Source organism: Panthera onca, chromosome E1 (genome assembly GCF_046562875.1).
Source record: "Panthera onca isolate mPanOnc1 chromosome E1, mPanOnc1 haplotype 2, whole genome shotgun sequence".
In the NCBI taxonomy this organism is placed as follows: domain Eukaryota; kingdom Metazoa; phylum Chordata; class Mammalia; order Carnivora; family Felidae; genus Panthera; species Panthera onca.
Genome location: NC_138352.1, coordinates 22,482,474 through 22,505,881, shown reverse-complemented (window position 1 = coordinate 22,505,881; position 23,408 = coordinate 22,482,474). Strand labels below are relative to the sequence as shown.

At 44.6% G+C, this 23,408-nt stretch overlaps 1 protein-coding gene across 3 annotated transcripts in view; it reads right to left on the bottom strand.

Moving 5' to 3' along the window:
- Positions 1 to 23,408, bottom strand: part of MAP2K4 (mitogen-activated protein kinase kinase 4) — a 130,292-nt gene that overhangs the window by 44,320 nt on the left and 62,564 nt on the right. For all 3 annotated transcript variants that reach the window (XM_060647248.3, XM_060647249.3, XM_060647250.2), the window contains 2 exons: positions 17,259 to 17,433; positions 2,237 to 2,356 (listed from right to left, as the gene is read on the bottom strand). In XM_060647248.3, coding sequence (XP_060503231.1) covers positions 2,237 to 2,356; positions 17,259 to 17,433 — 295 coding nt within the window. The remainder of the gene's footprint in view (positions 1 to 2,236; positions 2,357 to 17,258; positions 17,434 to 23,408) is intronic.

The following is a 23,408-nucleotide window of genomic DNA, read 5'->3' as shown; positions in this document are numbered from 1 at the left end:
AAATTCTTCCAGAGAACTGCAGACAGGGACTACTTTCTAGCTCATTTTATAAGGCTAGCTCAGATACACAGATACAAACCGATATGCTGATTCAAAAGCCAAAAACATTACAAGAAACAGTGGCCACAGGAAACAGGCTGGCATGTGCCAGCACTCTGGGCTAAGACTGAGCCGGCAGGAGTCCAGAGCAGCAGTGAATACAGCCCTGGGAAAGCGGACGTGGAACGCGGTTAGGACAGAACCTCTAGTCGAGTCCCTCAACAACTCCCATCCTGCATATGATCTGAAGAGTAAAATGGCCAGAGGATTTAGTGATTATGAAGAATAAATCCATGGTCTGGGGGAAGAAGGGAGGAGGAGATGGCAAGAGCCTTGGGCGACATGAAGAAAGTTCCAGATGTGATCTTACAAACGGCACAATATCATGTAATACTTAGGTACGTTCCCAAACACAGAACTGCACACTGTCGCGACACACAACCGACGTGCTTTGGTGAAGTAAGTCAACAGATTCGGTGTGTCTGGCCACAAAAACGAATATCTGAGGGACAGGAGTAGAAAGAAACTGCATGAAACTAGACTTAACAGTCATGAATTACGGATTCAACAAAGCAGCGGGCGCGATCGTGAAGCAGGATTCCATTGACAGAGTCACCCATCAAAAGCACAGGGAAGCAAGTAAATGCAAATGTAGGGATCGAGTGGGGGAATCAATTGACTAACCTCTGCGTGACAAGATCTGATACATTTCTAGTCAGGGCTACAGTCAGTGCTGTCTCACAACAGTATTTTTTAAGGCAGGAGCCACAACAAAACCCCCAAGGCTACATACACGCTTTGTGATCCAGTCCCAAAAAGAAGGGGCAGGGGGCTCCTCCCCAGCTCGTAACGACCCCACCAGCACAAACTCAGCCTAACATTTTCAAAATGAGAATCGTACTGGGGCGCCTGGGTGGCTCCGTCAGGTCAGTGTCCGACCCTTGATTTCAGCTCAGGTCATGACCTCATGGTCTCATGAGAGATCTCATGATCTCAAACCCTGCACCGGACTCTGTGCTCACAGCACAGAACCTGCTTGGGATCCTCTCTCTCCTTTCTCTCTCTCTGCCCCTCGCCAGCTCGTGTGCGCTCTCTCACACTCCCTCTCTCTCTCAAATAAATAAATAAACTTTAAAAAGAAATTAGATTGGTATTTTATAGAGTATTAGAAGTGCGTAAAGGTTCAGGGCACCTGGGTGGCTCAGTCGGTTAAGCATCCAACTTCGGCTCAGGTCATAATCTCACAGTTCATGGGTTCGAGCCCCACATCAGGCTCTATGCTGACGGCTCAGAGCCTGGAGCCTGCTTCTGATCTGTGTCTCCCTCTCTCTCTGCCCCCTTCCCCGCTTGTGCTCTGTCTCTCTGTCTCTCAAAAAGAAACATTAAAAAACAAAAAGTGCTTAAAGGTTCATTAAGTTGAAGTCCTACTCACCTAACTAAATACCACAAGTGCGTGAGGACTGTCCCAGACCCCAGAAAGTATCTGATCCAAGCCCAGCTCCAGTACCGCCCACTGCCCTAACTCCCTGCCCTACGTCAGGCAGTGGAAGGACTGGAAATGACAGAAGTGACAACCTTCAGCACGACGCAAGATACCCAGAGGCCGAAAGAAGACACGTGATCCCAAGACCATCCGAGACCGTGCAGTTTCTACAAACAACTCTGGATAACGAGATTCGATAAAAGAAAGAATTTCTATTATACCTGTTTATTTCCACCTGGGTTGTACTGGGGGTTCTGGAGGAGGACGAGTAAATGCTTATATTAAATGCAGATACATCTGATGACAGAAATAAAGTTTCAAAAGGGGGACGGTGGCGGGGGGAACACCAAGGGAGTTCAGAGTCAACAAGAGGAAGAACTTAACCCACGGTAGAGGGTTAATATTCAGAAGTCGGCTGATTTGCCAGGTTCTTAAAGAACAGAAACTCTAAGAAAGGAAATATGGGATTCACATACAACAGCCATAAATATATATACGTATATAAAAAGTACGAGATTCGCCCCTTAACTGAGGAATGGTGAGTGCTGGAAATTAATACGCAGACTCTCACGGTTATACGTTAAACATTGAGCAATTAGCTTACTGCTAATGTATGGCAATTAACTGAAGATCAGAACCTAAGCCTGTCATCCTCTTATCTATTCCAATTCGATATTTATTCGTCGGCTAAAACCCCAAAGTGTTTGCTCCTACCTCTCTGAAGAGTGCACCATAAAACTGAACAATGTACGGGCAGTCACTACTGCGCATTACTACATCCAAATCCATAAGAAGTTGTTTTTGTTCTTTTTCATCCACTGTTGACCGAATTCTCTGGAAAAGAATGACAAAAGATTTCATAAACACATAAAACAACTTTAGAAACCTGAGAACAAAGGCTACCACAAGACTGAAAATTTATAAGCAAATGTCATAAATGCTAACCAGACATAAAAAATGATCATCTTCCTTAGACTTTACAAGAACAATTTTTATCACAGAAAAACAAAATAGCACTTAGGAGATTTTGTTTTACGTATTTATGTTTTTTGGGTTTTTTTTTTTTTTTTTTTTTTTTTTTTTGAAGCAAAACAGCACTTAAGAATTTCTTTAAAGGACACAGGACTTTTTAACCACAAGCATCCACTAATGACGTTGGAAGTTACATAACAAAGTTCCTAGCAGTGAAAATTAACCCTCACATGCAAATATAAAGAAAACCACAATGAGCGAGACTTTAAGCAGTTCTCGTGTGAACAATCGTGAGCTTCACATCCTCATTCATGAGAGCTGGAAAAAGAGTCCAGCCCCAAATCCTAGACTGCAATAGTCCCCCTTTGCCACACTTCCTGGTGCATTAAGAACAAAAAGTTTTGGGGTGCCTGGGTGGCTCAGTCGGTTAAGCGTCCGACTCCGGCTCAGGTCATGACCTTGCGGTTCGTGGGCTCGAGCCCCGTGTCGGGCTCTGTGCTGACAGCTCAGAGCCTGGAGTCTGTTTCAGATTCTGTGTCTCCCTCTCTCTCCGCCCCTTGTCCACTTGCATATGCTCTCTCTCTCTCAGAAATAAATAAACATTTAAAAAAAAAAAAAAAAAAAAAAAAGAACAAAAAGTTCTACCTGACTCTCTACCCCAGGAGTCAGAATGTAGGGTAGTAATAACATATGGAAGAAAAATCTAAAAATGAAAAGACGAGGGCTCTTTGTCTAACCCTAAACTGATGAGGCCCTCTTCTCATACACGGCAGACCTGGGGTATATCCCTAATCCACCTGTAGGACTTCTGTGCCAAATTCTAAAAGACTGCCTCGAAAACTTAGCGCCCCCACCTCCCACCACATAATGGTATTGTACATGGACACGTCCGGAGGGACCGTTCCCCACTAGCGAGACAGGAAAGAATCAAGTTCAGAAAGCGTAAAACATGAATAATGAGGTTATAGTTCAACATCGAGGCATGCAAACGTTTTTCTCATCAAGAAGTTCACAAGGTCACAACGAACCGCTCTGTACAACGTACAGTACATACTTACAAGGCAAGTTAGTATATCAAAAATACACAACGTGGCATTTTGTCTTCCAAAGACTTCAAGGTATCTGTCCTCAATGTTCTTGAAAGGGATGAAGGCAGACAATTAAATCCTTGAGCCCATTTTACAGAAGAGAAGCCAGAGGCACAGAGAGGTACAAAAGACGTATTCCATGTAACATGACAATAAGCGGTTGTAGAAGGAATAGAAGCAGCTTCTTTCATTTTCCTCTCTCCCCACTAAATGAGACATTCCATATACTCCCCACACAAACAAATTTCATTGTGCTACGTAAAATCTATAGCCCGTTAGCTACGGTACTTGATAGCAAATAGAATTTACTGACTCCCATACATCTCATATATACGGATTTACTTAAAATTTTTACATTGGATATTAACTGGCCAGATAAACAAGAAATAAATATGAAAAATGAAAAACAATGACAAAATAAGGCTGATACTTGTAAAATTAAGAAAAGTTTCCTTCTTTCTCTCATTTCTATATTTTATGGACTATTAGATGATCAGAGTTTGGGGATAAATTATTTTTTTTTTTTAATCAACATCAGGATAACGTTTGCTCACAAAGTATGTTTGTAAAAAGTCAAAACAGCCCAGAGATATCATTTGTTATCAGTTGAAAACCATGACATGGATAATTCTGGTAAACATTTAAGTTACACTTTATTCCTGTTTTTTAAAAAAAGTAACTTAAGGCGGCTCAGTCGGGGGAGTGTGCAGCTCTTGATCTTGGGGTTGTGAGTTCAAGCCCCACATTGGGTGTAGAGTTTACTTAAAAAAAAAAAAAAAAAGAAAGAAAGAAAGAACGTTAAAAGAATAGCTGTGAAAATACTCGTTTGGGGAAGGCAATTTTTTAACATTTTTAACATTTTTTAAAAGAAAAAGAGCTGGTGATCAGAGACAAATGGGGGACGAAAAAGGAGATGATACTCTGGGGGAGATGTCCATCAACTCAAGGATTCTCCCTTTAAGGTTTAAAAAGGTTTTAAAGGTTTAAAAACTTTTTTCTGTTTTTGCCTGTATGGATATACGGACAAGTATAAACACACTCACACTCACAAGACACTATTGTAAAAGATGCCCTCTTTGCTAGATTCTTTTCCTGAGTTGGTTATACAGTTTTCTAAGTTTCCAATTTGTACAGCTGTTTGCATTTCGACTATGGGAAATCACATTACAGCCAAAACCTCGAGAGTTACTCTGACTGGCTCTTGAGGACCAATTTCTAAAAATACTGCTGTAGCTACAGCAAGGACGCCTGGAGGCCTCACGGAAGCCCCACCATCGGACTGGTATCTCCTTCTCGGTCCTGGACAGGATTCCCGTGAGCCGGAATGGAGAGAGTTCCTGGCCCCGCTCTAACGTTTGAGCTCATTGGCATGGCAGTAAGACGACTCGTCTGAAAGCTGTTCTTTAATGCCACCACTGGTACAAAATAGAACACGGGGCTGCTGTGTGTGGCCTGCCGGCCCCCCAGGAAATAGATTCCGCTCCTGGATGCTTGTCAGCGGGTGAACACCTCTTCACGCTCTCTGAACATCTGGCCCATGGGGCAGGCAGTAGGTACAAGAGTAGCTGATGATAACACGTCGGGACTGTTTGGGACTGAGTAAGCAGGAGCTAACTCTTAATTATACGTAAGTTTCAGGATTCTACTGCAACATTTGTTATATGGGAATACTTAATAAAATAAACTCATCCAAAAGTCCTAAAGGACTCAAAAAGGGGGATTAACCACTCACACACCTACAATAGTGGTCGCTTCAAATCAATGATTTTAACTCAATAACTCAATAAATGTTCACATTGGAGAATACTTAACAGCGATCAATGACTAACAATAGCCAATGAGAGAACAGTTAATAAGAGTCACGACCAAAGACAGCCTTTCTAATAGAACAAAACAATGTGTACGGGTAAGAGTTCTACCACTGGAGGTAAGTACAGCCAAGATTCTCAAATATTCAGGCAGAAAATCACAGAAAACTGAAGACATGAACGAACCCCCCTTCCCTTCAGGAAACTGTCCTTGGGAGCTCCCCTCTCATTGCCACACGGGATGCTGCCTGATTCATGGATTGCTTCATAAAGCCAATTAGATCTTCAAATTAAAGACAGAAAAAAAAAGCTTTTCTTAATGGAGGGGGATGGAAAATAAAAGTACAAAGGCGTTGCCAATGTATCCGTAAAAATCTCCCCTAATTAGAATGTTCAGAAATCAAATGTATTGATAAATGTCTTCAGTCACAGAAAATTTTCATTCATGCCATAAATTTAAAAGTTAGATAAGACTGGGGCGCCTGGGTGGCTCAGATGGTTGAGCATCCAGCTTGATTTCGGCTCGGGTCATGACCTCACGGTTCGTGGGTTCGAGCCCCACGTCAGGCTCTGTGCTGACAGCGTGAAAGCCTGCTTGGGATTCTCTCTCTGCCTCTCTCTGGCCCTCCTCTGTTCGTGTGTGCTCTCTCTCTCTCTCTCATAAGAAATAAATAAGCTTCAAAAAAAAAAAAGTTAGAGAAGACTAGAGTTTACTTGAGTTCGGAAAAACTTTTTTTCCCTCTCATAAAAAATAGAGTGGAAAAGCTCACACAAAACCACAAAACATTTAAGAAAATCATCTCAAGAACCTTAACATTTTTTTTTTAAAGTTTCATTTTCAACCAAATATCAGAATTCATTAAAATCACTCCTGCCTTCATTATTGAGCTCTTTTACTTGTCACTATTTTCTTAACCTAACTTAAGTTATTACATGCTCTCAGGACAAATGCAACTGTACTTTTTGAAAACTGAGCCACACTGCTTTTCCAATAATGAGGTATTTTCAAATCATTGCAAGTTTTACCTTATTTGGAACAAAATGTAGAGAAGACACTTAAAATCCAAACAAGAATGACTACCCTACGTGAAAAAGCCATTTTCCACAGTGAAGAAATTTACATACTTGAAGCTAAAAAAAAATTAAAAAAAATTTTTTCATGTTTATTTATTTTTGAGAGAGAGAGACTGTGCGGGGAAGGGGCAGAGAGAGAGGGGGGAAGACACAGAATCGGAAGCAGGTTCCAGGCTCTGAGCCATCAGCACAGAGCTCAGTGTGGGGCTCGAACTCACCGGCCGTGAGATCATGACCTGAGCCAAAGTCGGACGCTCGACTGACTGAGCCACCCAGGCGCCCCTAAAAAAAATATTTTAAAAATTGTTGTCTAAATTTGTATTCAAGGTTGTTTTACACTCCACACAAGAGGAGGCAGATGCCAATAAAAACAGCACGTAGCCACAGAGCGGCAATGCCCAAATGACCCCAGCGAAAAGTCTTTCGGTGACCCAGAAAAGGGATGCGCTGACTGACCAGTTCTCCATTGTTACGACTGTTAGGGTTGTACGTGGTTCTTATCCAATTAAAAAGAAAAAAGTCCACAGAGCTTCACTGTCCTAAAACCTCCAATCCAACTCATGCCACTGGCGGGGGCCTGTGAATGATGCTGTAGTGATAGTTAACAGGTTCCAAAGCACAAGCTAAAAGTTTCAGCTCAAAATCATCCTCCTGCCCTCTCCTACCTCGTGCATAAAACACAACAGTGTCCACTCTGAGGACAGTGCCGATCCACGGCAACAGAAACATCTAGAAGTTGCTGAAAGGTCGCTTTCCTTGTGCCTGTGCAACGTGATGTCTGGAAGTCATTGGTAAATCTAAATGTTGACAGCTTATACGTGTCCTTCGTTTGGAATGCCTCGATGTGCGACCATTTAAATTTAAGGCATAAATACTCCTCTACTGATAGCGAACAGCTATTTCAATGTGGCGTCCTTCCAGATGGCCTCTAAATACACCGGGACCTTCACACGGACACGATTCTCGCCCGTTAACTCCAAACCCTGCCAGCCCCACTTCCCCCTCGCAGTGTGCTGCTTCTCCTCAGGGGTAAATGACTAGGGATGAAACTAACAGCAGTAAGTGGGAAGAACTTTCCAGTAGATTAAGACCGGTTGTTATAATGCAAAGGGATTGTGGGAACTATTAAAAACCTATGTTCACTCAAGGAGCAGGGGTGGGGGGGGGGTGGGGGCCGAGAAGCAAAGAAGATAGAGGAAAACACTCTCAGAGAAAGTGCTTTCACCCCTTAGAGATATGAAGACGTGTCGTTTCTGCTTGTTTCTCTTCCTGTCCTACATTTATTCTCAGGAACAAGGAGAAGGGGTAGGAGGAAAGGGTGTGACGGCGGCCCAGTCGCTGTTAGGGGATGCGGCTAGGACGGCTCAACTGTGGCAAAAAGAAAAGGGAAAAAGGTTAGCAACACAAAGGCCAAGGGACGAGCCACAGAAGAAGCGAAGGAAGAAAGGCCCACAGGGTCGGTCCTCAGAAGGTCACCAAGGAGCACTGTGCCTGGGTGCTGACTAAATACCCAGCTGGAAGTGATGCTTACACTCATTCTGACTCAGAGCGAACCCTTACAGCCCCATGTCAGACTTCTCAAAGCCATCTCAGTTGCCAGAGAGGCTGGACATACACCACTGGGGACTGCGCAGAGGTTTGCCTCAAAATGGCCCAGTCTGCATCTGCCTGTGTTCCGGTGACATGGGTTCTTCCTGCCAACTCAAGCTAGCAGAAAAGGCTACAGACAGATGACAAGCTCCACCTCTTGGACAGTCTGTGTGTATGGCGAGGGAAGGCCCTCTGGGTTACCGGATCCCAGTCCTGCTCAGAGAAGGGGAAAACAGCTCATCATATTCTCGAAAGACACAGAATAAAGTGAGATTGATTTCAAGTCATATATGCTCTTGATTAAAAACAGCAGCTCCCCAATGTGTGGGACAGATGTTCGTTCCTAGGATTGGATCATTCCAGACAAAAAAGATAAAAGTCATCTGCAAAGCAACCAGGAGTCGAGAACTGAGGAGTCCAGGAATGAACTTTTACAAAGACAGACTTAAAAATAGCAACATAGTCAAATAAACTTGCCAAATATCTACCAATTCTAACCGATATTCTTTTCTTGTTTTTGTTTTGAAATAGAGAAAATGTGTATGGGGGGAATGAGATGAGGGGACACAGAAGAAATGGGGTAATTAATGTGGCAAGGCATGACCGCTAGGCCCCAACAGATAAGGCCTCCCAAATTCTCAAACAAAATCTTGTCAGGTTTTTGTAGGGCTCGGGTGAGGGTCCCGAGGGCAGTATAACAAGGTCATTAAGGGTAAGGTCAGTGACTCATACCCCTGCTGCACATGTTCATCTCCAACTACCTAGAAGTTGGAATAAAGTACGAGTATTTAAAAGTGAGAGAAGTGAGTTCCCCGATGAGAAATTAGGGCACGGATACAATGAGACTCCGCAAGGAGATGGGCTCCATCACTGTAAGAGAAATGAGTGGATAGCTTCAAAGACGATCTGGGTGTTGATTAAGACAATCTGACACGATGGGCACCTGGGTGGCTCAGTCGGTCAAGCGTCCGACTTCGGCTGAGGTCATGATCTCACAGTTCGTGGGTTCAAGCCCCGCATCGGGCTCTGTGCTGACAGCTGGGAGCCTGGAGCCTGCTTCAGATTCTGTGTCTCCCTCTCTGCCCCTCCCCCACTCATGCTCTGTCTGTCTGTCTCTCTCTCAAAAATAAATTAAACATTAAAAAAAAAATTTTTTTTAAAGACAATCTGACAAAGTGTCACTTTCAATTTGTCACCAATCCAAACTAGAGCACCAGAAGGTATATACTCTTCAGCAAAGCCATGCAGGGTCTGTGATCACTGGCAAAAAGCTGAAACTCCAATGACTGTGACTGTGGCTCACTCCTACACGTAATCACTGATCACCAACCAATGTTACCAAAAGCATGAGCATTCTGTATTTCAAGAAACTGCCAAACAACAACAAAAACAACAACAACTACCAAATGTCTTGCCAGAGTGATATGATAGCTAGACCAACCACTTCCAGGACAAAAACGAAACCCAAAGCTCCTTGTGTTGACCGTCTGTACCAAGTGGACATTGATAAATATCAGCCACACAGAAATCTTAGAACTGATCCACGAGCAAACAGATCACGTGGGATCTTAGGTGAGACTCCTCTCCACAGGAACTATTCCATTTGAAATCAAAGGAGGTGGGGCACCTGGGTGGCTGAGTCAGTTAAGCATCCGACTTTGGCTCAGGTCACAATCTCACAGTCCATGAGTTCGAGCTCCGCATCAGGCTCTGTGCTGAAAGCTCGGAGCCTGGAGCCTGCTTCAGATTCTGTGTCTCCCCCTCTCTCTCTGCCCCTCCCCCGCTTGCACTCTGTTTCTCTCTCTCTCAAAAATAAATAAAATATAAAAAAAGTTTTTTAATAAAATCAAAGGACGAAAAGAACAAGGATTATCTTAATTGATATAGCTGTGATATTTTGAAAATGTGTCCCGTTCCTGGAATCACAAATGCCAATACTGCTACGCCATAAATGCATTCCATTTGTTAAGCGTTCCTTGCAAAGAACCCTCCTATGATTAGCGTCTGTGGGTAAAATATGAAGGGGGGTCCACTGCAGTCAGCAACCTAAATCAGTGACGCAGGGGATGGGAGATAGGATCGCACTCAGATCCCCCAAGTGCCCCAGTGGATCCTTACAAACATGCTGCTTTCCCAACAGAAATGTCCAGAATTCAGTTCCAATACAAAGGGTGGAAAACCCCAGAAACCACGGCAGCACGTCAACGTGCTATTTATTATCCCCTTTGGGCCACATTTTCGTTTTCTTAAGTCCAAAACAAAGATTCCATGTTCCACAGCTGCAGCAAGGCTCCTCCCTGCTACCCAGGTTCATCCTTGGCTGCTAGAATCTTCTGAATCGATCACATACAAAAATGCCCACTGTGTCACTCTCACAATGCCATCACTAACGGCATGAAGGCAGACAGCAACATTAGCCGAAACAAGTTAAAAAAGGCAAGTATTTGGAATGCCGATCACAGATGCAAAATTGGTTTTCACGTCAAAGAGTAACAGATAATAAGTGTGCCTGTTAAATCAATTGTTTTAAATTAGGAAGACGTGTTTCTACCAGGGCAGGAAGAAAGAATACTAATTCTTAATTGCCAAATCATCCAAGCCTTTAGAAGCAATTTAATGAACTCTCAATTGTCTCTTGATCAAATTAATTAGCTAATAGTAGTACCTCCTATTCTCCTCACTGAGGAGACTGAGGCCCAAGCAATTCCTTGTACATATCCTCTCTGATGTGTCACCAGAGAACTGGGGAGATCGGTTCCAAAAATATATGGAGTATTTATTACGTCATGGGCAGGGCTGCCCCGAGGGCAAGGTTAATGGGACAAGCTGGACGTGTCTTGATCACCGACTTCCTCTTTACTAATGACATCATCCACATATAAAGAGCACAGCCGTAGCGCTAACATTTTACAAGGGCCAAAAGATCATCGGTGACAAGTGACAGGTCATTACTTCCATACCCATGACACCGAAGTGCGACGCAAGTGGAAATGACGTACCACCAACATCCGGGGCATGACCGTAAGACAAAAGCAACAAAAATGACAGAACGCTTGCAGGAGGCATATCAAATAGGGGGTCAGATGGTCCTCATTTAGACTAAGGGGTGGAAGACAGGTTCTTCTCCAAACTGCGACACAGGCTGAGCTACAGATTCCAAAGGTTTCCTCAGAGCTCACGAGCCCAGAGCATCCTTCCAATATTGGCAGGCACAGGGTTGCCATCCCCTATCCCTTACATCAGCCAAAACAGTGCTATTTAGTCTATATTATTGATTGGAGTCTACATACGATGCTATCAACAGAAAGAACCCATGGAGGAAAACCGCTAGGAACAAAAGGAACACGTCTATGTGAGGGGTTCCAAGCTACACAAGGCGAGTTCAAAACCAAGCTGACCGGGGGGGCGCCTGGGTGGCTCCGTCGGTTGAGCGTCCGACTTTGGCTCAGGTCATGGTCTCATGGTCCGTGAGTTCGAGCCCCGCGTCGGGCTCTGTGCTGACAGCTTGGAGCCTGGAGCCTGTTTCCGATTCTCTGTCTCCCTCTCTCTCTGCCCCTCCCCTGTTCGTGCTCTGTCTCTCTCTGTCTCAAAAATAAATAAACGTTAAAAAATTAAAAAACAAAAACAAAAACCAAGCTGATCGGAGGGCAGTCCTGCCACAGCCTTTGGATCTGCCCACCTCTGTTAGCACTTTTCACCTGGAACACCGTGACATTCAAGCAACGCTAGGAACATACCGTAACACGGCTCCAGCAGCTACGGATTGCTTAATTAAGCCACAGGATGTAGCCGATCAAAGAGGAGTGGAAGGCCCTGGAATCCAGTCCCAATTCAAAACCAGGCAGCCATGACTTCTGCATTCCACACGTGATCTGGAAAATCAAACGCTAGCACGCACGCTGGCCTTCCAACACGCGGTAGAATTGCCTAACAAAGCACCCTACACCGTCGGAAAGGAGCTTTGCAAATGTAAGGCCGCTCCCGTCAACTATCATTCCAGCGGTTTCGGAACAGTGTGCGAGACCAATGTTTAAGGACTACAATGAATCTCCTCCAGTGAGCCTCACAGTTCCCGCCAAAATTATTCAGTAAGGGAACTTCTGGTAGAAGTGGCAAGGTGTCCACAGGGGCCGACCCCCACGTTGCCATACTTCCAGCACTGTCTGCGTGGGGGAGGCCTACCTAGGGAGCAGATGCAAGCACCATCCAGCCCCAAGGCTGGGGGAGGGGGGGGTCCTCTGGTCCTTCCCACCAGGCATGAGGGTTAACCTAGGTCTCAACTGTACATCAAGGACACTGAAGGCGAGATCCAAATACCAAGGAGAAGCAGGAATCGAGATCAGGTTACCAGCCTAGGATGGACCGGGACGACTGAAACGGATACACCAGAAGAGTTGGAACAGTAGAGGAAAAACTCTGAGGGAGGGTTGAAAGAACAAGAGGAGCGAGGCCCATCCTCGAGAAAGGGGAAACGCCTGAAACCCTTCAGTCCAAGGTCACGTTGCTAACTCAGTGTGGCCTAAGCACCTAATCTGAGACAGCCAGTCCGTCTTTCTGAGTTGCGCAGATGAGTTCTCAGGTTGAAGACTGAATGCTCTTCGTAGTATCATCCCTGACAACCTTGACCGGACACGTTCCCATCCCCACCTACCTGCCTGCCATCGGTTTCATCCTCCCACGAGAGGTCAGCCTCGCTCAACGGTCAAGCCTCTAACAAACAACTCCACTGCCCTCCGTCTGCAGGGGCATCGATCCCTTTCAATCCCTTGACAACCTGAGGCTGTCATACCACTCCATTCCAGCCCACGGGCCTGAACTCTTTCTAACTCTTCACTCCTGTGTCCCCAGATTTGCTCAGACATGCTGATTCGGATCATCTGAGGGCCTGACTCTGCTGGGTGTTTCTCCCAGATGTGAGTTTCTCTAACCCCAGCCCAGAAACCTAATGCCGATGCCAATGCCTTCCTCAAACATTTGATCTGAATGTCGGGCCTTTCCCCATTACAATTAGCCCCGGAAGGGAGCTAACCAGACACCTACTTTACTCTTAGAGGACAGGGTCTGTGTGGGTCTCATTTTTTTCATTTAGTGGTTATTCCAACATCATGCGAAATGGGGTATTAAATAAATGTTATTTGCCGAAGATGCTGATTGAAGCCTGAAGTACCCTACCAGAGCCGAAGGTGGTCCCTCCTGAGCTTTAGGAGACCTAGTGGCCAGGACAATGGCTTTGCCCTGGGCAGCCCCGTGACTCAGTCATTCAGGCGACAAGACAAACCAGCTGTATCACTCCCCGTCACAGAAGAGGAAGACCTTTTTCCCATGAGTGTGCGATTAAAACTGAAGGGTCAAGATTTTCCACATCTTAGGTCCTAATGCTGAACCTCACTGGCAGCTTCAGGAACTGTCCTCGGGCCAAAGGTCAAGAAATTGTTGGCGTGCCTGGGTGGCTCAGTAGGATAAGCATCCAAGTCTTGATTTCGACTCAGGTTACGATCTCCCTGTCATGAGATCGAGCCCCACGCCCAGCACGGAGGCTGCTTGGGAAGCTCTCTCCCACTCCTTCTGTGCCTCCCACCCCACACACACGCACACGTGCCCTCTCTCTTTCCCTCTCTCTTTCTCTCTCTCTCAAAAGAAAAAGAGAAATTGTTGTATGTACAACTCTTACACATGCTGTATGCTACCTCGCTGAGTTTGATTTATTATATCTTAGCTGATTTTTAGATTACGTCTTGGAGATGACCATTTCTACTAACAGGTCTTTTCAGACATTTCTTACAGGTGGCAAAATAAACTTGGGGAAGGGCTCCCTCAAAACTAAACCTCAGGGGCGCCCCTGGTTGGCTCAGTTAGAAGAACATGTGACCCTTGATCTTGGGGTCGTGAGTTCAAGCCCCACATTGGGCTTAAAATAATTTAAAAAACCAAAACTAAAAATGAGGAATAATGATAATAAAACCAGGCTAATACCACAGTCCACTTTTGTACAGAACTGCAAATAGGTCTTAAGGATGACTTATTTCCAACATAAGCTTAGTATCTACTAGGTTAACCCCTCCATATTCCCCAGTGCATAGTAAAACACTAGTATAGTGCGTTTCTCATTTTACCAACAACCAGGGAAAACTCACAGGAGTGCGAACCACTGTCTCCCACTCTTTTAAATTTCTGTAGTCCTATCTCAAGGCTAAACACAGAGGGCGCTTAGTAATCAGGCTGTCTACGTCAGACCTAATGTCTTGATCACATACTGCCCCTGGGTGTTTGCTCTTGTCCATCTGTCCACGTGCCTACGTGATAAGGAATACACTCGCTCAGGTGTGTTGAAAGGCTAAGCTTTTTCAGAGAGACCCACAAGATACACATTTAAAAACTGCAGTGGCTGGGGCGCCTGGGTGGCTCAGTCGGTTGGGCGTCCAACTTCAGCTCAGGTCACGATCTCGCAGTCTGTGAGTTCGAGCCCCGCGTTGGGCTCTGGGGTGATGGCTCAGAGCCTGGAGCCTGCTTCCGATTCTGTGTCTCCCTCTCTCTGCCCCTCCCCCATTCATGCTCTGTCTCTGTCTCAAAAATAAATAAACGTTAAAAAAAAAAAATTTTTTTTTTTAAACTGCAGTGGGAGGCAAACACCAGTCTGCAAATTGGTATCAAACTGTCATGTATGTGAATGGAAAAACCCTCTTCCAGTATCATATGACGTCATGGAATCCAATGGTACGCCCCACTGATAGGTCGGTTGATAATGTCACATCACCACCTTCCCCACACTAAACGGACCCGCTTGCTCAAGAATTCAAGGTGATGGGGAGCTTGGGTGGCTCAGTCGGTTCAGTGTCAGACTTCAGCTCAGGTCATGATCTCACAGTTTGTGAGGTTGAGCCCTGAGTTGGGGCACTGTGCTGACAGCTCGGAGCCTGGAGCCTGCTTTGGATTCTGTGTCTCCCTCTCTGTCTGCCCCTTCCCTGCGCTCTCTCTCTCTCTCTCTCAAAAATAATAAAAACATTTAAAAAATTGAAAAAAAAAAAAAAAAAGAATTCAAGTTGATAAACACGGGGCACCTGAGTGGCTCAGTCGGTTGGGCGTCCACTTCGGCTCAGGTCATGATGTCGCGGTCCGTGTCTCCCTCTCTCTCTGCCTCTCCCCCACTCACATTCTGTCTGTCTGTCTCTCTCTCAAAAATAAAGAAACATTAAAAAATTAAAAAGAACTCAAGGTGATAAACAAACAGAGACAGTACCAACTGATAGGTATTGATGTGAGAGTTACCCATCTGGAGGTCCCATGACCCCCTCCAAGTATTTCTTAAGAGCTGGGATTTTCAAAGCCACTCCAACAGGGGCTCTCAAAATAAGGTCAAATTACAAACAGCGGACAACAACTTCCTATTTTCACTCTTTAAATGCCTTCAAAACTTGAGTGAGCACTACACAGTTTCAAAAGTTCTCAAATTAAAAAAAGCTTCCTTCAAGTCACAATGAAGCAAGTACCTTCTTTATTTCCCTTGAAAACCTACTGACTGTGGCCGAAGTCAACACAGATTACTAAAACAGATTATGATAACGGTCGACATAGTAAAACGCATGGAGTGCAGGCTGAAAATCGCAGGACATAATTATTTAAAAGGTCTTTCCCTAGTACCTGGAAGAAAGTTTAGAAGCTTTAGTTACATAGGATAGCTCTCCCTTAAGACCCAGCCAAGTAAAAGCAAGTGTCATGCACGGACAGCATACAGAAGAGCAGTGCAACACTCATCCAGAAAAATCTCAATAAAATGACTTCCCACTTCCATTGCAGTGGCACAAAATAAACATAGAGGAATCATTTCACGTTCCAAGAAGACTACCAGTTTATTTCCAGAGATAATCCAAAGCAGAGGGCGTAGCCTATGCGTCTTTAGAGGTCTACAGTTCACGTGCAAGATTTTGCAGACGTATGCAGCATCCTAAGAAAAAGGCCCACAGTCGTCATCACAATGCAAAAGAACAATGACCAAAAACGAGGTGAAGAACCATACAAGTTTTCCCCATCATGAATTTCTCATCGGTTTGTATGACCCCACAAAGAGAAATGCTCAACAGTGAAGGAGGCAAAAACAGTTAGAGTAACATTTTGCTCACAGTAAACTTTAACACAGAGAGCATCTTCTATCAGTGTGATGCAAATCCCCTCCCAAAAGTCAATTACGACACTGAGGCGCCTAGTCAATCAAGCCACGTTGAAAAAGTCTCCAAACAGGCGTTTCAACAGGAAGATGATTAGCCGACACTGTCTGCAAACCCATTCTCCATTGTGTAAACTGAGGCATTGACTGCTTCCGTAAGAATTGTAACTCGGATCCCCTTTTGCCTTTTTCTTTTTAAACCGCCACCCCCAACACTGTCCATTTTCCAGTAACATCTGAGACACAGCGAACATCTGCTCGACATCTAAACAAACAAACGGCCACGTTACAACTACGCGGGCCCCACAGGAGTCGGATGGACGGCAGCGATGCGTAACAGGCACCGACGTCAGCCCGCCAAGGACAGCCTGTGGGGCCGATCTCCACTCCGGGCCACTCTGCCGTCTTCTTCACATGAACGTATCAGGTGGCAGACACTCACAGCAAGGACGGAATGTGACGGCATTATCACGAGGTACGCATTTCAAGTCCAGCTTTCGAACCGGGGAACAGGGCAGTACTGGGTGGAGATGAGAAAACAAACAGAAGCCGAGCCGGTCAGGGCCGAGTAAGGTTGAGGTTAGTGGCAACAGCATGTGCGTGGTTTCCGGGAAACCTTCAGTGAGACTGCTGTTAGCCCTAGCCCCGCACCTTGCCCAACCCAGTGTGCTGCCTCTTCGTCCAGCTCCCCGCCTGGCTCGGTGCAGCACTGCCCTGCTCCCAGGGGTGCGGCCGCCCAGCCTGAACTCACCTTGGCAGCGGAAGGGCCTGGAGTTGAAAACACGTTAGCGCGTCATGCCAAGAGCGCAGCGAACATGCGCACTTCACACCCTCGGCGCTTCCGGAGGGGAGGGAAACACATGCCACCGGCCAGACAGCCTCGGGACGATTCACACCCTCGAAGGATTTGGAGAAACGGTTTTACAAACACCCACGTTCGCCACACAAGCCGGGAGAGGACAGAACAACAGTGGAGTGACTGCACCAGGAAGTTGCACCTAATGGCTGAAAGCACCGGAAAAAGAAGGACGGGCGTCACCTACTTTAACTGCCATTATCTGCCCACTTGGTTTGTGGACCATTTTGTTGACGGAACCGTAAGCTCCTCGTCCGATTTCTCCAAGGTCCTTCAAGTCCTCCGCGGTGAAATCCCAGTGCTGCTCAGGAGAGATCTTCAGTTTTCCCGACGATTCGATGCTGTGTGTTCTCAGCCTCTCTCTGTTAAAATACCGGGAAGCAATTGTGCCACATTTTAAACAGGTTTGGACTTTTTTTCTGATAGCTAGCACCGATGAACGCGTGGGAAAAAAACACGGTCTGACCTCCAGGGTTTTGGAGGGTTTTTTTTTTTTTGGCTTTGTTTTGTTTGTTTTGTTTTTGTTGTTGTTTTTAGTGGGTTGTTTTTGGTTTTTTTTGTTTTTTTTTTTTGCATCGTCTTCTTTTTTTGACACACTGACTTAAGGAAGGCCTAAATTTAGGGAGTCAATGATCATAGCTTTAAGAGGATTCAGAAAACCAAGGTTCCATTGACTGAAGAAAGTAATTCTATAGACTCGTTTTCATTTCCAAATACGAGAGCTTTCTCAAACCTTTGCAAAACTGCATTGTTAAATGCAGACGCCCAGGAGTGACAGACCTCATTTCCAGAAAGTTCTTATCCAACCTTACCCAACATTAATACTCCAGGCCCTCAACCTGTGGCACAGGCACTCCCAAACTTTGGTGCACATTAGAATTTCCTGGCGAGATTCTTAAAATCTGGATGCCCAGGTTACCATCTCATAGCAATTAAATCAGAGTATCTGGGGGCAGGAGTCCAAAAGATCCAGTATTTTTAAAGATCCCAGGTGACTCCAGCAGAGTTTGGGAACTAACACCTTACCATACTGCCCTGTCCCTGTTTATGCCATGCTGGGGTAGGGGATCAGTTACATAGATAGCCAGCAGGCACTAACAGAAAAACTGTCATGTATTATTCAAACTTGAACCTCTCAGTCTTTGTTCACAGATATAGCAACGAGGTGAAAACAAATGATTCATGGACAAAAGGACCCACTCCTTACAGATTTTCATTACATTCTAAAACCATCTCCAAAATTCCAACCTGGAGATCAAAGGATGAACTTGTAACCATGCTTTGTAAAAAAGCAAATCCGGGGCGCCTGGGTGGCTCAGTCGGTTAAGCGTCCGACTTCGGCTCAGGTCATGATCTCATGGTTCATGGGTTCGAGCCCCACGTTGGGCTCTGTGCTGACAGCTTGGAACCTGGAGCCTGCTTTGGATTCTGTGTCTCCCTCCCTCTCTGTTCCTCCCCTGCTCTCACTCTGTCTCTCTCTCTCACTCTCTCAAAAATAAAGATTAAAAAAATTAACAACAACAAAAAAAGCAAATCCAAAATGAAAAATGGGAAAACCACCTCATTTGTGTCTCTTTCTCCCCTGCCCCCACAGATCAATACAGTAATGAACTCTATCAAGCCAGGGAGGGCAACATGCCAGAAAAAGATTCTTGAATATCATTGATATTTTTCTTCAATTTCATATGAAATGGTCAGAATCTCTTTAAAATCTGATCAGGTAATACAAGCAAGAAAAGTTGACATGCTTATTTCTTTTACTTCTTCCAAAATACAGAAATGTTTTCTCAGGTTACTAGAACTGATTTTTGTAGCTACTTTTAAGGTTCTCAAAATATTCAGAATTTTAAAATCACTTCCCCAGAATTACCACATATACTAATATTCATAATTACCATGTTTCAAGACTGTAGTTTAAAGACTAATACACTTTGTCTAAGTAACCACTTAGGGAACCCACATTCCCAATGCCAGATTCCAGGATCATAATAAGTCATACTACCAGCTTTTATTCACGCAAATTCTTGTCTTGTTTAGGACATATTTTCACCAACCAAACCTAGTGACGAACTGTCTTAGTAATCTTTTTCATGATGCAGAAGTATCCTAACGTAAAGAAGATTCGTTTTTGGGGCGCCTGGGTGGCTCAGTCAGTGAAGCGTCCAACTCTTGATTTCGGCTCAGGTCATGATCTCACAGTCCGCGAGACTGAGCCCCACATCGGGCTCTGTGCTGATGGTACAGAGCCTGCTTGGGATTCTCTTTCTCCCTCTCTCTCTGACCCTTCCCTGCGTGCACACACTCTCCTCTCTCTCAAAATAAAGCAATAAGCACTAAAACAGAAAGAAGAAGGAAGAAAGAAACAAGGAAAGAAAGAAAGAAACAAAGAAAGAAAAAGAAGGTTCATTTGTAAAGATCATTGTTCTCCGATCACTGGCAAGTAAACACCACCTCTATGGCTCAGTGTAATCACTGGTGAAATGTCCAGCAGTGGGCAACCGCTGAGAGTAGCTGAAAAATAGTTAAAATTACATGTAAATTGGAAGCAATGTGTTTTAAATTATTCGCTAATTTATGGGACATGGTAGACAGGTTCAAAGGTGATCTCCGCGATCTGTACATCCCTGGGGTTCACATCGTTGTGTGGGCTCCTCTCTCTGAGTGTGGACGGGACCTATGACCTGCTTCTAACCAAGAGAATGGGGCAAAAGACATCATTCCCATGAATACATTGTGTCATACAGCATTCCTGAGAAATGAAAGGAGTGTTTCATTACTACCTAAATCACAGAATAGCAAGTTATAATATTACCTATTTAAAGATCAAATTTCAGAATTATGGAGTAGCTCTTCTAATAATTTCGCTTACTGTAGCCTGCTGTGTAGTTTCTGGAGAAGGTCTCTTTTTTTTTTTTAAAGGGAACAGATTGACACCTACAGGGTACAGGTTATCTTCTTGGACTAATGTAAATGTTCAAAAACTGAGTACACAACTCTGAATACAGGAAAGGCAACTGAATTGTACAGTATAAGGGGTGAATTCTATGGGATGTGAATTATATCTCAATAAAGCTGCGAAGACAGAAGATGGAGGGCAGAATGTGGTCACCACCCACAGTCCATTTTCTCATTTAGACTGGAAAAAAGTTGTGGAAACCACAAAAAAAACATGCTACGGTTATGCCATCATGAAGGTGTGTTCATGGAGTCTTTGCTCTACCAGGCTGGCAACCTTTCCAGCGAAACTGAATCAATTTCACAGCTATTGTTTTAAGAGTTAGTGGCTTCCAAAGAAGGACTGGATAGAGATACAGCGCTGTAGTGACCACACCTGGAAGCCTGACCTGACCCTTTACCCTCACACTATAGCAGTCAACCAGTGAAGCAACTGTACCGAGTGCCCGAAACCTTAGTTGTGGTTTTCTATGGAGGCAAATGTGTCAATCAAGATTTAAGTGTTACTTCTATTAGGCATATCAGAAATTCCCAGTCATTTCATTATTAATTTCTTACCTGAAAATTAGTTCAGCTCAACTCCACAAATCCGTAAGCGATCCCCAATGCCTTTCTCTGCCTCATCAGTAACTAAGTTCAGCCTATGACCTTTTCTTTACTCTTATATTCAGCCTTCTAAAATGCATGGTAACTGTGGTCCACATGAGCAATTCTTAACCCAGACATCTTACCCATTCCCTCTGTTGGGCTGTATTCAAGAAACAAGCAAGCGATGGAGGTTCCAAGTCTCAAATTAACCCAAATCTCATACAGAAACACAACCCCAGCCCCATATCTAACCACCTACGCAGAAAAGTCCCTAAGAAAATTGGTAACGTTCTCCTCTGGATCTAGAGGTCTTCAACATGGAAACAAATTTTAATAGTTTTTGTTGTAAGAAGACCTGTAATTAGACAATCAAGTGATACACACTCCAGTTAAAAAGTGAGCTATACACTTACATATTTAAGGCCTACAGATCACAAATCAGATTTAAAGAGTACCCCTCTTGAATACAGTATTTCCAACAGGATGTACTTGGGGATAGATCTCAACACCAGGGAAGCTGTTTAGATACAGACTGATGTCACCATAAAATATTTTCTCTTATATAAAGGGAAGTAGGAGTTGAGTGGCAATAATAAACCTTGGTGATATCTACAGACACCAACACGAAGGATTAAAACCTAAAAAGAAAAAAAAATGGATCCATTTTATTAACCAACTTGAATCAAACTTGAAAAAAATCGGTTCGTGGACACAGTGCATCTTACCACCAGATTCGCTAATTAACGTGAATGGACTGGGTCCGTGTCCCCTGTGGTTATATCGTCATGTTCCAAAGACTATGCTCCTTGGCCTTGTAAAGGGATGCCGTATGAATGACTGAAAAAAATCAGAGGTTCTAGGCCTTCCCTCTTCTACTCTTTCAGGGAACCCTCATTCCCCTGCCCCCCAGGCTTCATCTTTCCACGGAGAGGGATCTGGTGTCTCACATGAGCCCTTACGGGCTGACCAGAGAACACGAACAAAGAAACTGAACACACTCAGGTCAAGTCCTCTCTTTTGAAACAAGCCTTCCTACGCGGAGGGTACGGATGCTCTGGGTGTCCCTCTGTCATGCATTACGAGAGGCTGCCACTCACAGGATGGGGAAGTCTAATTACATGAGGCCACAAGGAGGAGTTAGCAAACTATTCAGGTCTCAAATGCAGAGCTACATTTCCCATTTTGTCAAGAATAAGACAGGGGTAGGGGCTCCTGGGTGGCTCAGTCAGTTTAGCGCCTGGCTCTTGATTTCTGCTCAGGTCATGATCTCACAGTTCGTGAGATCAAGCCCCATGCCGGGCTCCGTGCTGACAGTACGGGGCCTGCTGGAGAGTGTCTCTCTCCCTCTCTCTCTCAAAATAAAGAAACAAGCATTTATCAAGGATAAGACAAATCTTACCATCTCTCTCAATTGGTGCCCAATACAAAGGGAATGAAGCCTTTTCCATTTTTTAACTAGACTTCTAGAGAACCAAAAACCAAGATTTTCAAACATTTTCACAAAGTATTAGTAATAAAGCGAAATGCGATCGTGCAATTGCTAGGGTTCAAAGAAAATATAACAATTTCAATGTGACCTCAGAGCCTCCAGACGCCAAGAATTTCACCGCTTTGCAGCTAACCCTATAAACTAAAGTCAATTCCCTTTGGCCCCCTTGTACAAGTGCTCAGAAAGACAAAGGACAAATACTTTTGGTGACCTGAGTCATAGCTGTAGCTTCAAAGTCCCAGTTTATTCCACTTCTAGAAAAAGCTTACCCAGAGTCTCAAGGGCAACAAGGAGATCACGTGCAGTCTGTCGAACGCAACTTCCGTCCTAAGATACAATTTCTGGGGACACCGGGGTGGCTCAGTTGGTTGAGCATCTGACTCTCGATTTCAGCTCAGGTCAGGATCCCAGGGTCGAGGCAACAAACCCCGCACCAGGCTCCACAGTGAACATGGAGCCTGCTGGAGAGTCTCTCTCTCTCTCTCCCTCTCTCTCTCTCCCTCTGCCCTCCTCCCCAGCTTGCGCTCACTCTCTCTCTAAAAAATAAAAATTTTAGGGGCGCCTGGGTGGCTCGGTCGGTCAAGTGTCTGACTTCGACTCAGGTCATGATCTCACGGTCCGTGAGTTTGAGCCCCGCGTCAGGCTCTGTGCTGACAGCTCAGAGCCTGGAGCCTGTTTCAGATTCTGTGTCTCCCTCTCTCTCTGCCCCTCCCCTGTTCATGCTCTGTCTCTCTCTCTGCCTCAAAAATAAATAAATGTTTAAAAAAAATTTTTCTTAAAAAAAAAATAAAAAATAAAACTTTTAAAATTTTAAACGTTTTAAAAAAATTTCTTTAAAGATATAATTTCTGTCCTAACTAAATAGCAGGCCTAGAGAAGAAAATAATAATAAATATATATATATATACATATATATATATGTATATATATATATATATATGAATAGCAGAAAACACACTCATGGCGAGAAAAGGTTTCCTGACTCCTAAGCTACACTCCTAAGGGGAAGAAAGGTTTCCTGACTTTTCCTGGGATACCACTTTCTTGAGACTAAGGGACTGTGTTTTATCAGCAATGACTTCCAAATCTCTCTCATTCTCCCACTTCTCTGTGGATGATTTTACACAGAGTATCCTTAGCTGCTTTCAGTGAATCCTCCATAGGATTCCGCCTTCAAGCACCTGATGATCCATCCGGGGAACTGAGCCACAGCCCCCGCTGTGGCAATTACCGCCAGCTGCCAGCCAACACCTGTCCTCCTCTTCTCGATAAGGTCGTCTTTATTCGGGGAAACACTACACGCAG